At 42.3% G+C, this 15,331-nt stretch overlaps 1 protein-coding gene across 7 annotated transcripts in view; it reads right to left on the bottom strand.

Moving 5' to 3' along the window:
- NFYB (nuclear transcription factor Y subunit beta) overlaps positions 671-15,331 on the bottom strand; it is a 15,428-nt gene continuing 767 nt past the window's right edge. For 2 of the 7 annotated variants that reach the window (XM_021387166.1, XM_021387182.1), the window contains exons 2-7: positions 8,097-8,190; positions 7,504-7,634; positions 5,596-5,793; positions 3,560-3,641; positions 1,602-1,681; positions 671-1,392 (exon numbers count right to left, since the gene is read on the bottom strand). In XM_021387166.1, coding sequence (XP_021242841.1) covers positions 1,360-1,392; positions 1,602-1,681; positions 3,560-3,641; positions 5,596-5,793; positions 7,504-7,634; positions 8,097-8,190 — 618 coding nt within the window. In that variant the 3' untranslated portion in view covers positions 671-1,359. The other 5 variants (XM_021387174.1, XM_021387203.1, XM_021387159.1 and 2 more) reach the window with 5 other exon arrangements.

The following is a 15,331-nucleotide window of genomic DNA, read 5'->3' as shown; positions in this document are numbered from 1 at the left end:
AATCTTACAGCAATGGATTCAAGGTGTGATGTGTTTAACTCAATGACAAGTAAATGGAAGAATAATGATTACATGTTAGTCTCTTGCAAGTGGTAAAAAAAAAAAAAAAAGGTTCCAGAATTCAGGCTACTACTAAACCCACCACCCCTATCCTAACAGGCTAAGGAAGGGCAGCTAACAAAATTACCCAGCCAGTTATTAAAGAAACAGCAATGTTACCAAGAACAGTTTGCTTGATATACAGAACTACGTTCTCTAGTTAGAGTTTATTGCAAAACCAGAAGAGAGACAGCAAAGTTGAAGTCTGTCGTTCGTTTCAGATTCGTACCGCTTGTCCCAGTTCCAGTCACTCACACATACGCGCTCACACACAGACTGTACACAGAGTGCTGCTAACACATTTGAGTTCCCACAGTCTCACAAGAAACCTGAAAACATTTCAGTAAAAAGTTAAAATGAGGTCTCTTACCACAAGGACTATAAAATATTCCCCCCCCCGCCCACCCCACCTGCACACACCCCTCACTACTGTAGAAATTCTAAGTCTTGGATTCTAAAAACCATACATAAAAAGGAAGAGCTATTCCAGTAGCACAAAGACCGCCTTAAACATCCCAAAGTCAGTCTAAGGAGTTGATGCAACTGAAAAAGAATGAAATGAAGACCTGCATCATACACCATCAGTGTTTTAATTAACACTGTTGATAAGCTCTAAATCTCTAAACGTAGTAGAGCATCGCTTGTTTCTGATTTACTTCTAAGTTTCAAGTTACATCAAAAAAAAAAAAACAGTTGTAGCAATTCCTCTGAGCTGCAGTTTCGTGAGAAAAAGTCCCTTTCAAAATTTCAATAAATATAATGACATCTAAAGTTAGCTGAGGTTGTCATGCAAGACAAGTTACATAACCAAGACCAACTCAATCTTTATAATAAAGGCAACTTGCATTCAAAAATGAACTTTACCCTTACAATTTTATTCAAAGGGTAAACATGAATGAACCCAGCTGTTTACCTGAATTACAAAAGTAACATGATTCAATATGAAAATAAGAAACTGTCTACAAATCTCTGACAGTAATAAATTGCAATATACAATGCATACAGGAGTTATACAGAGCAACAAACTCTTGTACAAAACAAAAATACTTTAATACCTTTAAAATCCAATTTTTTTAAAATTATTCATGAAAAAGATTTGAGTCAGAATTCATACCTCAATTAGTCAAGCTTCAGGTAGCTACATTACAGCTATTTAATATACAAAGAGAGAAATCTCTTCACCAGTCATTAAAACTGTCTTTTCGTTAGAGTTGCACAGCTTCTGTGTCTCACGTTCCCAGATCCAAAGTTTTCTTCAAATCATGAGAACTGAATTTGCTGAACACCGGAGATCTAGAGAAAGAAAACGGAAGCTTACATTCAGCTTCACCTGTTTTGAAACAGCGTCACCGTCAGCAGCCTTGAGCTGTCAAGCGCTGGAATGTCACGACAGCCACCAAAATACTAAAAATGCAACCAGTTTTTGCCTATCAGAGCAAGGCAGCTGAGTTAGCGTCGGAATTTTTGCAGCAGAAGGGAGAACAGATGACAGGATACTGTACCTGCTGATACGATGTTGTATAGACCATAACATTCTGCTGCTGGCCGTCTGTAGTTATTAAGCCTGCTGGCAACTGATTAGCTGAAAGAAAAAGCATTTTAAGGAAGTTAGACAAGAACCGCAGGATACACAGCGCCTTGTTTGAAGTGTCTGTTACCTACATAACATTCCGTTGTGGTATGCTCTGGATCTGTGCAATAGTTCCTCTCATGATAGCTACCTCAGCCACGCTCGTTACTGAGTGCTGCGTATTCCCATTAGCAGTTCAGAAACTAAATTCACCTTGATTTTGCATCAGGTAAGCTAGAATTAAGACATGTATCTGAAGCAGAACATACACGGCAGTACACTGAGGACTGGACTTGGCCATCTGACCACCAAAAAAAAACCACAACTCTAGCATTCAGTACTCTAAGAAATCTGGAGAATTCAGTTTGCTTTGTTTACACATAAGGTTAGCACTTGAGTTCCTCATGCACGTCTATGCTCAGTGAAAAAGTGGTACTTCTTTATAAAAGCTCTAACGTGGAGGCAGCTGACATTATGCTGGAAGACTTCAGCACGCCTTTCAGGTTACCACACGAGCTCTAAATTTTATAGAGGAAACACGAGGCCAATGAACTGAGGAAGAAGTACTTCTGACATTTACAAAGAAAATTCAGGGATGACACCCTAAGCTAAACCCTTACGGTAACGCATACGGTAAGCTCTGTGACATTCAGAGTAACTATGTGTTGCAACTGTTAGCTGGAAGCAAAGCTTCCAAGTTGTAAGTTAAGTTGTTCTAGTATAGCAATCTGTACAAGAGGCAAAACCCATCAAAATATCAAAACACCGTATAATCCTCGGCTTCAATATGAAAGCTGAAGCTTGGTTTTGCTTACCTTCATTGTATTAACTTTCAAACGCTTCAGTTGGCAAGTGAAGAGAGGCATTAAAGATCGGCAGGTCTAAAATTACAGCGCCCTTCACCATGTATGTTGAACAGCTTAATGCTAGCTCTCTGACCCAGATGTGGTGCAGATCCACGAGGAAGAACTCAGGGCTATGCTGCAGCAGCACGGCTATTGCTACTGCTGCTGCAGTGAGACCACTGCCCTGAAGGGATCTAAGCTGTGCCTCTACAGAGAGAAACGCCCGTGGCACATGACACGATCACTCACTTCAAAGAAATCCCTCCGCCTGCCTTGCTGCTACTGTAACATCTCCTTTGGCATCCTGCCAACACTGAGTGTTCTCTCCCAAAGAACTGCTCCCCTCAAATCACAGCAAATTGACGCTTATTTCATAGGGCACCCTGAGCCTCCCAGGCCTGGGATATTTGAAAAAGGGACGAGGAACAGATCTTCAGCCTTCTGCCACTTAATGGCGACCGCATCAGATTTGTTGGGACAGATGATCCACAGATGGAACAGGAATCCTTTTTTCAGCTGTACAATTCTGTGATTCTGTGTGTGTTTGTGTGTGTGCGTAAACAGACCACGAGCATCTCAGCTGCAATCCGGGTAAATAAATCAGGCCTACTTCATGCCTTACTATTTCTGAACCAAAAAAGCTATTCCGTAAGAGAATGCAGATAAAGATTAGGAAATCCAAATAGTAAACTCTTAATTAAAACTAAAAAAAAATCTTGCACCTTCCATTATAATCTATGTTTAAGCGTAGAGGAAAATACTGGCATTAATGTTCTTAAAAATCTTCCACAGTTGACATTAGTTATTACTACCATGTCAGTTTTTCCCACTCTCTTCATTTTGGTATAAATTCTACTGACTGGGAAAAGTCTAACTGGGCACAGGGCATCCTCCAGACTTCTCAAATGGAAGTTTCAGTGGATCTAGGTGAAACAAGTGGCCAGCCCAGAACACCCTCCTCAGTTAAGAATTATCATGTCTAAAGGAAGCATTACTTTTAGAAAACTCATAATAACAATGAAAACAACTAAAGAGTATTACTTACTAAATGCTTCTTCTGTGAGCTCCTCACTTAGACCATCTCCAGTTGTAACTGTTCCCCCAATTCCCTTTTCTCCTTTCATTGCCTGCAGAGAAGCAAATGGATATCCATATTAGAGCATTGCTGGCATGAGATTGCTTGAAGAATCCAAGGCTTGGAAGCTGAGCTGGACTTTGAAATCCAAGACCTGAAAAACTTGTATTTAAGACTGTGCATAGTACAAGAAAATGTAAAGGGCATTTTTTAATCTTAGTCATACTCCTCAGAAACCAACACTCTGCAAAATTAATAGTGTAGTTCTAGGAAAGGTTTACAGCTTCTGCCCAAAGTCAGAGATCTGCAGCAATCCAGAAGCAGCAGCTAGTGCATTCACTTGGAATGGCAGAATCTCAGAACTAGAGAGAACGTGCAGCCTTTGCTCACCAACTGTATTCAGGTGCCATCATCATACAAGGAAGAGTTGACATTTCAACCCAAGATAGCGGATTTCTTTCCCTACAGCAAGGACTGTGGCCAAAAAGGATATCAGCACAGAAATCCAAGGCTCCCAGTCATCTGCATGCAGTTCCTTAATTATGAAGTTTGGTGATCTATACTATTACATAAGAGCCTATAGGAAAATACTCAAAATACTAAAAGGTAAAAAAAAAAAGTTCTCTACAACTGTTTGATGGAGAATAAACACATCAAAAAACAGAAGCCTTCATACAGTAGCCGACAGAAGGCAGAACGGAGGCTTAAAACAGATGGGCAGAACTGTCCAAACCATCTGAAACCATTTAAAAAACAAATCTCAGTACTCTGCTACCACAGCATACGCATCTGCAAAAGATGGACATTTCAGAACAAGAGCAGAATAGACCCACTTCAGACTTCTCCTGAAATACTGCAACTAGATAGGTATCACTTTAATTAAAAAAGTACATGCCTGTGCCACCGAGTGTTGTTACTGCTATACAGAAGTGGGAAAAGACAGCAGACAGCCGTGCTTCAATTTTTAGATTTCACCTCCTGTTACTCAGTTAAACATCCTCTCACAGTCCATCATAACAAACGATCTCCTGGGAAGTGGAAGCTTCAAGTGCTATCAGCAAATTAAATACTGCTAGTGAGTCTAGCCCTGTTAATTGAAAAACTTGGATTTACAGAACAGAGAACTTCTGAAGAGCATCTCTTCCTACAGCACTGCCAATTCAGACCTCCCTGCTTCACACATGCCAGTAAAACCTCTCTCCTCTTTCCATGATTATTTTAACCCTGAACAATTTCTTCATTCAAGATTGTAAGGAAGAGAGGTTGGATAAAAATGCCTTTGATTTGTTTGGTTACAGCTGTTATTCTGAAGTAGCAGAATACAGAGTAAAGAAGCAAGCAAAATTTTTTTTGGTCTCCAGATAGGAGGAAGTGGAGAAAAATCCCAAGCAGAAACTTCTTTTGCAAAAAATTAAATTGCTGAAAGGAAAAAAAAAATGTCATTTTCTGGTAGAGAAAGGATAAAGGAAAATGCTTGGATCACATACCTGGCAGATAGGAAGTATCGAAAGCAAATTAACAGACCAGCAGTAACAAAGAGCAGAGTGGAACACCACTGTAACGGACAGTCTTTCATTCGAACCATTTTTCCAACATGAGAAAAAACAGCTTCTTTTGCAGATCCAAAGCCCAGACAAACAGTGGGCATTAGGCCAGATCCTCAGAGTCCAGCACAGTTTTATTGATTGAACTCAACTCAAAGATCAAATTATATCTTCTTAATAGGCACCTTTAAAGAACTTAGTGATCTACTTCCATATATATTACAGAAGTTATTCAGTTGGAAGCTTTAACTACTTTGAATCAGCAAGTCTAACCAAAATGCTTGCTTACTCTTTTCTCTTGATAGCTTCTGGAACATTTTAAAACGCTACATTAGTACCTATTAGTCCCTGACAATTGCTGTGAGACACTGTGTAATGCAGCCATTACATAATTATGACACAGGGCTAAGAATAAACACAATCAGGTCAAATAAATGAGGAAACGCTGAAGTATAGACCGACCTCTCTGAATTTTTGGAGGTATAACTTCAAAGGCTCAACATAGCTATCAAATCCCAAGGTAGACATGGCAAAGAGAATATCCTCTCCATTGATGGTCTTCCTTTTCTCTTGGTGACACCTCTCGCTTGCTTCTGACGTTATAAAGCTGATGAATTCACTTACACACTCTTGCACACATTCTTTTGCATCCTTAGCAATCTAGAGAGGAGAAATATCATAAAACGATTAATCAAGACCCAAGAACACTAAAAATAAATAATAACCAACACAGAAGGTTACACTAGATAATAAAGGAAGCATCCCAACATCTGGTGATAATACCTGTTTAGGCAACAACCATATGTGAGATAGCCACTGGATGTCATCACTACCCTACATAAGCACAGCTGTAGCATGGTTTTAAATGAAGTTTTCTATTTCAGCAGAACAGTCAGGATCTTCTGAACTCCTAATTGTGGTCTGTATGAAGTTTTATACATACAGATGCATATCAGTATTGTGCCTGGATTTGCTTACCCACTCCTTCTCTTCAAACATGTTCATTACAATGTCACAGCCCACTTTCACCTTCCTTTCAAGATACCCAGCAGTTCCAACTCGCTGCAGTATGTTCTCACCAGTCTGGCCAAGATGAGTGTTTTTACCCTGACTGGATTCAGGGACTGAAATACATGCCTAGCAGCAAGTTCCTCTAGTTCTCTAATATTCCAGTATAAATCTTCCAAATGAGAATTCAGCTTTAGAAACACATGCCTCTGGCAAGAATTAAATAAATATTTTCGATTATGGTTTTCAGCTGGACAAAATAATTTACCTCACTTAAAATAACAGCAAGCATTGCTCAAGATTATTAGGGAAGACGACAGGAGCCAACTGAAGGATTATAATAATTGAGACCCTTACTCTTCACATAAGAACCTGTTTGTATTTCCTTTAAAGAAACGAAGCAGTAACAGTATACAGGATCTGCAGTTCCTTTGATACTTTCAGAGGAATAGAGCCAGATTTTCAGAAGTACCCATCAACCAACAGCTTCCCTTGCAGCTTTTCACAAAGACTTTCCTGATTTTTCAAGAGAGCTTGGCATCCCATATGCTGAATTCTTGAGAAAAATCTCATCTTGATTGCTAAAAATTTATGGCAATATGGACCAGCGAAGAAATTTTCACAGCAAAGATATAAATGTAACACCCAGATTTACAGAAAGCCCTGAACACTGTGAAAGTACGAGCAGATGCAAGAAAATTATGCCTTGCTTCTATTTGAAGGCATATCAAAAAAAAAAAAATCCCTCAGCCTTGACTAGAAGAAAAGTTAAAACAGCAAGTAATAGGAGCCCTGCAAAGTTTTAACATAAACAGGTAGAACATTCAAATGCTTATCCTATTGCCAGCTCAGAATTGATTTAAGAGTCTATTCTTAGAAGAAATAAATAAAATAAGTCTTTCAATACCTGGCCTTGCTTGCTACATGGTATAAAGCAGGCTCTCAGTCTACTATTGCCTGAATCTTTACATATCCAAACACTAAGATGACCTAAGCATTCTCTTTCCTTCAGGATGAGAAATGGATTCTTATTTCATCCAAAAAGTTTCACTTATTGCACATTTTAAACAAGTCAAAGCAGGAAATTACCTTTTTTAGGACATAATTCCATAGAAAAAGTTCTTATTGATACAGGATTGTCACCAAGTCTGACCCATTATGACATCAGAGAACAGATCTTCAAAAAATAACGCCCTTAAAAGTTGTATAAGAGCCCTGCTGCGGCTCCTGTAATTATGGAAATTACTAAAAGCTTTCTGAAACCTACGAAAAATGGATTTGATCTCAACCGCCAGCTTCAGTTCATTCAGAGGAAGGAATAAAACTCAATACTACACTTTCTTTAGCAGATAAGAATATTACCTTTCCTGTTTGGGGTATGGCATTTTTCATTATCCTGGCCACGTTTGCAATTGGAAGATAGATATCTTGCTCTCTAAAACTCTCTTTTGATCCATTCGTATCTTCATGATCATTCATGCTGTCCTCTGTGTCTAAAGAAGTTAACAGAAATTGTATTTGATTGACAACATGCAATAAGTTTAAAATCTTAAACTGAAAGATGAATGATTTTTGCAAGCCCACTGTATTAACAATGTAGAAATAGGTAAAGTGAAAACACAAAAAAGAACAAACCCACAGATGACAGATGTAACACCACGGTACCTTTATGTGCGTTCGGTACCGTACTTATCTCATTATACACAGATGTCATGTCAAAATAAAAACCCTTTCCTAGAAAAATCAAGGTTTTTGTCATTACCCCCCAGGGACTCAGTATCAACACTGACAACTCCCAAACCCACCTTCAGACTGCAGGAAAAATGCTTGATATCATAAGGCATTCTGAATACAAACGATCATCAATTCTTAGCTTGGAAATGACAGCAGAGAACTTTACAAGAACTGGAATGAAATTACATAGAGACAGACATAATAGTATTTACATTTCTTACCATCGTGAGGCTGTATCACGTAGTGACTGCCACCAATGTAATCTCCAGCAATTCCTAACTGAGAAGCATCCGTCGTGGAGCTATCACCATCCATCTAAAAGCAGAAGCAGCAATGCTTTCAGGTATGTTTGTTATATGCCAAGTGCAGCTACTGCTGGAAAACAGCACTTTAATAAACCTACAGCTATGGGAACCAATTGTTGCAGTCTAAATATTTTGCTGCTTGAGAACTCTCATTGTTGCTGCGCTTTACTAATTGCTCTGACTTGATCAACACACTGAAGAGTAATTCTTGCAGCTATTTCTCATTCATACAATAAAGCTAAGCTAAGTAACTTAGCTAAAGAGAGGTAGCTAAAGTATTCCATTAAAACCAAGGTTAGCACTTCCTAATAACGGTTCTGGTTTTGTGCTTTTTTTTTTTTTTTAAAAAACAACAACCTATAGCCCATCCCCAGATCAAGTATCAGTGCCATGCATCTTTATGAATGAAAAACCAAAATCCCAGGCAATCAGATTAAACTGCAAGATCATGATAACAAGTAAAGTGCTTGAAAGCAGTTGCTTCCTCTTATCTTGTAAATAACAAAAAGCAGAGCTTCATTCTTTACTTTTTCAGTAGGGATTACTAAGGCCACCTAAGACTATCCATACAGCAGTACAAGATGCTTCTCCAAGTCCAATCCCAACTACATTTCAGCTATGAGTCTGGTTAAGACTGCAAAATATAAAGTCCAGGGCAAACTGTTAGTGCTTCTGACATTAAAAGTAGTGAAACGGTTTCCTGAAACTTCCTCAGAAATGGAGCCAAAGGCATAGGCCGTGTACAGAACCATTGGGGTCATGCACCATGCGTATAGACAGCAACCTTGTGTGGCTGTCACAACAGGTTGACCAGAACATGTTGAGGCACCTGTATCTCTGAACAGCCCTTGAAACCCAATCTCAGCCTACTGAATGCTTTACCTACACTTCTTATACAAAGTGCTCCCTTCACTTTCCATCACTCTCTACTCAAACAGCTTTTCCTCAAGCACACAAACCTTTCCAAGCCAGACCTCGGGCCCAGCCCCATGCCCTCACTGTTCCTGAGGCAGCAGTCACACCCAGGTGTCTTCTGAGTCATGCTTTTTCCCTTTGCTTTCCCTGCTCTTGTCTTGCTTCACTCCTCTGAGCACCTTTATTTGCTCCTCTCACTGTGTTTTGATGGCTTTAATCTAGAAGAGCGGAGCTTTAGGTTACACGTTAAGAAGGAATTCTTTACTCAGAGGCAGTGAGGCACTGGCACAGGCTGCCCAGAGAAGCTGTGGAGCCCCATCCCTGGAGGTGCACAAGGCCAGGTTGGATGGGGCCCTGGGCAGCCTGAGCTGGGGGGTGGCAGCCCCGTCCACAGCAGGGGGTAGCGATGGATGGGCTTTGAGGTCCCTTCCAACCTAAGCCATTCTACAATTCTATGAAACTATGGCTGACAACAGGTGCACTTCGAAATGGGCTATTTTAGTAGCATTAAGTACAAGTTTGAATCCGAACCTCCAGCTTTTTAAAAACTTGAGCAATCTTGACTTTTTTCTTGTTGATGCCTTGAAAATAAACTTTTGCAGAGCATTTAGTCCCCACAAATCCCAAACATCATTTTTCTGGTTTTGTTTTCACCTATGTAGGGTTGCAACGATGCTGCTTCTGGAGAGCAGAAGCAATGCAAAAGAAGTTATGTAGGAAGAAGGGGCTCCCAGCGTGTGCAGAACTCTTTCAACACTGACTCAGAAATCCAGAGATATTTTTGAGCACTTTTACACACATAGCACCAGATTCCCCTTCACCTCAGACTTTCTTGGCTATGGATGCCACACACTTCTGATAGCACTTTGCTCTTTACCTGCTCGCTCCGTCATCCCCGTTCTATGCCCCAACAGGCAGCAAAGGAAAGGCAGGGAGGAAGACATTTGACTGTGCTGTGGTCACTGCCAGCAAGAGCCTGCAGTTCCCACTGGCCCAGAAGAAGGTGAGGGTGAGACAAGCTTGTGCTATTTTTACACCTCCCAGAAATATGAGAAACCTAACTTCTCTCAAATCTGAGCCCTGTGGCTGCAAGGGCTGAGGTTTTGCTTACAAATGTTGAAGCAACATCCGGTGCCACGCTCGGCCACAGACGCACATGAAACCTGAGCACTGCAGGCATTCAGGGCAGCATTACATAGCTGGATGCAGCTGGAGGAGCTGCTTAAAGGAAGAACTTTTCTACTTCTTCTCCAGCGCACAGCAGTGCCCACTGCTTCCTGTAAAGTACTTCTGGCTCTTTCTGATGGGCTTTTAGAACAGTTTCACTTCACACACGGCAGCTCTGTCTGAAGAAGGGCAGCACCTTAAGCTTTACCTTCCACAAGTCAGGTGCCACGGCAGTCTGCTTTGTCTGCGTGCTGCAGGCCTTTTGTAAGAAGACTTCACTTCTTAATTTTCCAGAGTTTGCTTACTCAGCTCACTGTAACGATTGTGCAAGGGTATCGCAATCCTGAGCATTGAGAACACCAAAACTGATATCGGCCTTCCTCAGAACAGCCACACCACTCTTTTCTTTCTATAATTCAAAGTGGTTATGTTCTGTAGTCTGCTAAATCCCAAAAGCTGCTTCCAAAATTAATTTGGGATTTTCTGGTAGTCTTGTTCTCAGAGCTCAGTTTCAGCTCTGGTCCCTGTTCAAATTTAACTCAGCATCACGGACTCCGCAAACTCGAAGCATGAAGTTTATTCAGCCCCAGCTCTAGCTGAAATGCCTTCAGGTTCCCCCACAGCCTTCTACAAAGCGAATCTTCCAATGATGGGATAGCTCACCGGTTTCTGCCCACCCTTTCTGCAAGCTGCCCCCCTTATCCTCATGGCCATGTCCCAGTAACGTTGCTTAAGAAACTCCCATTGGTTTCATCAGGCCCACTCTCCTTCAAAGGACAATTCCTGTTTGAAGCTCTTCTCAAAGCCTGCTGCATCTCTAGGCACTTTTGACCTCATTAGATTAATGTGTTTTCCTGGTACCATTTTTGCTTTTGTTCTCTTCTGTGTCCACATTTCCATTTCTACTTATGTGTCATCTGATAATTAGCAAGGCTTTTTTGAGTGGAAGCTTATCACCACTGCAAATCAAAACCAGCAATTAGATCTGCAGAACTGAAAGGAAAAGGCTTGCAAAAGAAATAGGCAGATCAGTCTCAGATAAAGCAGACAGGCGCTGACAGCCCAATACCTACTGAAATTATTTCCGTGCTTATTACTGTAAGAAAGGTTTTTAGGACAACCTTGGCACAGCAGATTATGGACAGTGTAACACCTTTCTGCATAGCCAGGTCCTAATGCGGGAGCACAGGATAATTAGTTATCTCACAATGAATACAATTACTTCTGCAGGTTACAGGTTCAGCTTCAGATGGTCAGAACTCAAGCAGTCACTCGGATCACCGCGTATTTAACAGCCAGCTCAGCCCAGGGCCCACGGTACAGAACCACATAATCTAATGCTGAGAAAATACTGCTTTAAGTACAATGTTTCTAATGAACTGCCTATTTAAAAATGAAAAGCTCTTAGGATCACTAGACTTGCTCTAAAAAACGCTGCGAATCATAGAATCATTTAGTTAGGAAAGAGCCTTCAGATCACCAAGGCCAACTATCCATTCTGCCTGTCCCTAGTACCTCTAATAGAGGAGACTGTTACCAGGAAGATACAAATTAACAGCTCAGGGAAAGTAACAGCAGAACTATTTTAAAAGGGAAACACTTCAGATCAAAGACATCAAAGAAAACTCAATGATAAGCTGAAAGTGAGTGCACCTACGGGTTTACACTACCATCTGGTAGAAAGTTTTCTGGAGGATGCTTAAAAAATATGCTTCTGTCAGCAGCCCACAGCTCACACTGTTCCTAGAATACATCTACACTGAACTGATAAATCCTCACTACCCCGAAGTAAATCTTGCATCCTGCTTAATCTTAAAAGCTCTCCTAAAGAGCAGTATCTGTGGCTCAGCCAAAGGGTAACTCAGCAAGAATGCAACCCTGAACTGCTTGCACTGAGAGGATGGCTCTGATGCTTTCATCAGCATAAAAGGGAAAAATTGAATAAAAGCTAGGAAGAAGCCAGGAAGGGCTTGTCTTCAGAATTACCTGACAACGGTTTGCAAAACTGGTCTCTCAAGGGAAACCAAATACCTCTTCGGCTTTAAGCACCATGCAGTACTTACACAGCCCATCTCTCTCCCAGAACTGCCACCCCATGTGAGGGACAGCAGAAAATTCATCAACTGAAGAATGAGCTGCTTTCCATGTAGCTGCCACGGAAGCAGGACAGATAAGGTAACTAAAGGTATAGGTAGTTAACTATATCAGCCAATGTAGTTTTATTTTGCCACCAGCCCTTACCATAGGAGATGTAAACCTGAAAAGCAGCACATGACATCCAGTGGGGACAACAAGGTTTTACCTGAGCTTTCTGCACCCTCACTTGCTGCACCTACAGAGACAATTTTTGACTGAAAATACAGTATTAATTCCCTTCTACTGTCAGTGATTTCTGGAAAACTTTATTTCTGCTGAATTCTCACCTGGCAGCAAAGCCACCTACAGCAGGAAACGCTGCCTGGTAAATGCACCCACAGGCACAGGGCATCACTCCAGCACGTCCACAGAAATGTAAAGCTAAAACCCCTTGGCACGTGCCTAGAACACAAACAGATGCCGCCCTGTCTCTCCCAATCTCAAGCTCCTCTAATCTCTCACACGCAGCGTTTTCCCCCACAGCAGAACGGCATCAGGAGCAGCACACTGATGCTGAGAGGACGTGACAGCTTCACTAACACTCGTTAACAACCAGGCTGTACTGGGTTCCTTCCCCTGGACTGCAGTGAGGAAACCTCTCCCTTACGAAGCCCAACAGGGCCCGTCCACCCTTCCACATCCCCACATCCACCAGCATTATCGGCAGTAATATCAGACACACCATGCCCCATCTCACCAGTCCTAATGTCCTAGGCCACAAGTTGGTGCTTTTGCAGAAGCTGAGCACGGCAGCGGCACTGAAAGGACTCAGCCCCAGCAGCTCCTTCCTGCTGCAGCACTGACTGTGAGCACTGTGTTGTGTTTCCACATGAAGTTTTTGGTGCTTTCCTAGCATCTTTGGTGAAAAACTAAGCTTAGCCATTTATTGAAGCAGCAATCCGTAAATCCTGTCTTTTTCATTTGTAAGTTGCTTATGCTTTTCCTTCATTGTGGCAGTATGTCAAGTGTTGAGAACAGTTTCTTCCTCTCCAGCTGCAGGGCAAGGAGGAGTTTATACAAAGCTGGCTCAGGACAGGCCACTATTTTCAGGCAGAATCCTCAGGCTTGCTAACAATTTGTTTCTTTCTATCAATGTCTTTGTAACTGTTACTTGCTACATGCATACATGGTGAGCGCTTGCATGTTTTCCCAGCATCATGCCACTAAAATATCATTTTCCAAATTCCATATTTTTCTGAAGTACTATGTCAAAAAATCACAACTGAAAAGTCAAGTTTAAAGCATCAGCTGAAGAGAGCCTTGCAAGCTTCCTTCTTCCCACCCCTGCCCCTCCCCAATTTTTTTTTGACAAAATAAAACCAGATATGACTACAAAACAGTCTGACAGTGTCTCATGTTTTGGATCTTCACGGTATCTTGGAAAATCTCCCTCGTCCCTCCAAAAATGAAGAGTTCTGCACACCATCTCCCTTCATGTAATCATTACTACAAATAAGAGGTTCTCTACTGAACTTTGAACTGTTGCAATTGTCAAATATTAAAGCCTGAAGAGCAATATCCCATGTTCTAGGCTCCTTTCAAATATAGCTTCATGGCTGTCAGTGCTAACAGCCAAGACCATACATAACCACCAGCTCAACACAGAGCACAAGCAACAAGTGGAGACCTCAGAGATAATGATTCAGATTAAACCATCTCAGATCTCCCAGGGAATTACAACTGGATCCTTCCTTACCATTAAAGTGCTGTGCCACAGGCCACATGAACAAATAAAAGCAAGTAATCGCTGACCTTATTAAGAATACTGTGCTAATGATTATGCATAAACATCACTTCTCTACTCCTGCAAGTCAATTAAAGCCAGGCTGTGAGTAATGCCCAAAGCAGCACCTTCCACTTAGCTTTTTGCCACTGCTTTGCCTGGGCTTCTTTTAACAAAGCAACAAGACTTTTTTTAATGTCTTTTTTATTGATGATAACGTCAATCTAAATCAAATAATGTATCAGCGAGATAGGCAAAGGTTATTACTCAACACAAAGGATCCCATTCAAGGGCTGAAATCCAGAATTCCACCTCCCTGTCTGCCTAGAAGCGCTCAGGTCACTGCCCTCCCAAAACCAACCCAAGCTGATTAGGTAATTTTTACATGAGAAAAAAACTTTATGGCTAAGCTAGAACCCTACTGGTTTTCTATAGCATTTCTGTCATATTACAATTTCACTGGGATCTGTAATACACATTTCTTTCACCCTGTGTATCTGAATAGCTGCAGAACTATTGCTAGAACAGACGACTGTTTACCTTTCTGCTATGATTACTTATCAACAACTCACGCAACATTCCTCCTTCCAGGATCACCGACTGCACAGTTCCTGGATGGAGCAGCAGCCAGCACACAGAGGTACACCTGTGAACAGGGTCACCTGCTCACTTGCAGCACCTATGACAGCTGCACAGGTAGACACCCGGGAAGGACAGGCTCCCATCTCCCCCACCTGTCCCCGTGTTAGTGGTTAACTCGCTGACCCCACTCGGCCCGTAGCCCGGCGTGCTGATCGATCTCGCTTCCTGATGTCGCGTCCTTCAGTGACGCAACAGCACCCACAGCCGGGGCGCGGGAGGGAAACCCTATTTACACACACAGCCTCCGAGTGCTTTCCTACACACTTCCTCGCCCCGGCGCACGCCCAGCCGGAGGACACCGTTCATTCCCCGTTTTCAGATAGAACGAGACAACGCGCTGCCAGGCGTTCAGCAACTTTATTGTCAGCCACCTCGCCGGGCAGCGCGGCCGCCGCTTCGTGGCGGGATCGCACCCTCCCTCCGGCCGGGGCCCCGCAGCGCGCCGCCAGGCAGGCAGCGGCTCCCGCAACCACGCTCGGCCCATCCCGGCTCCGCCGGGGCCTCTCCCCGCGCTCCATACCCGCGCAACGCTCCTTCACGGACCGCAACGGCGGCGGCGCGGCCGCTC

Source organism: Numida meleagris, chromosome 1, assembly GCF_002078875.1.
Source record: "Numida meleagris isolate 19003 breed g44 Domestic line chromosome 1, NumMel1.0, whole genome shotgun sequence".
NCBI lineage: Eukaryota > Metazoa > Chordata > Aves > Galliformes > Numididae > Numida > Numida meleagris.
The sequence above is the reverse complement of the archived record's forward strand: the minus strand, read 5'-3'. Positions and strand labels throughout refer to the sequence as shown.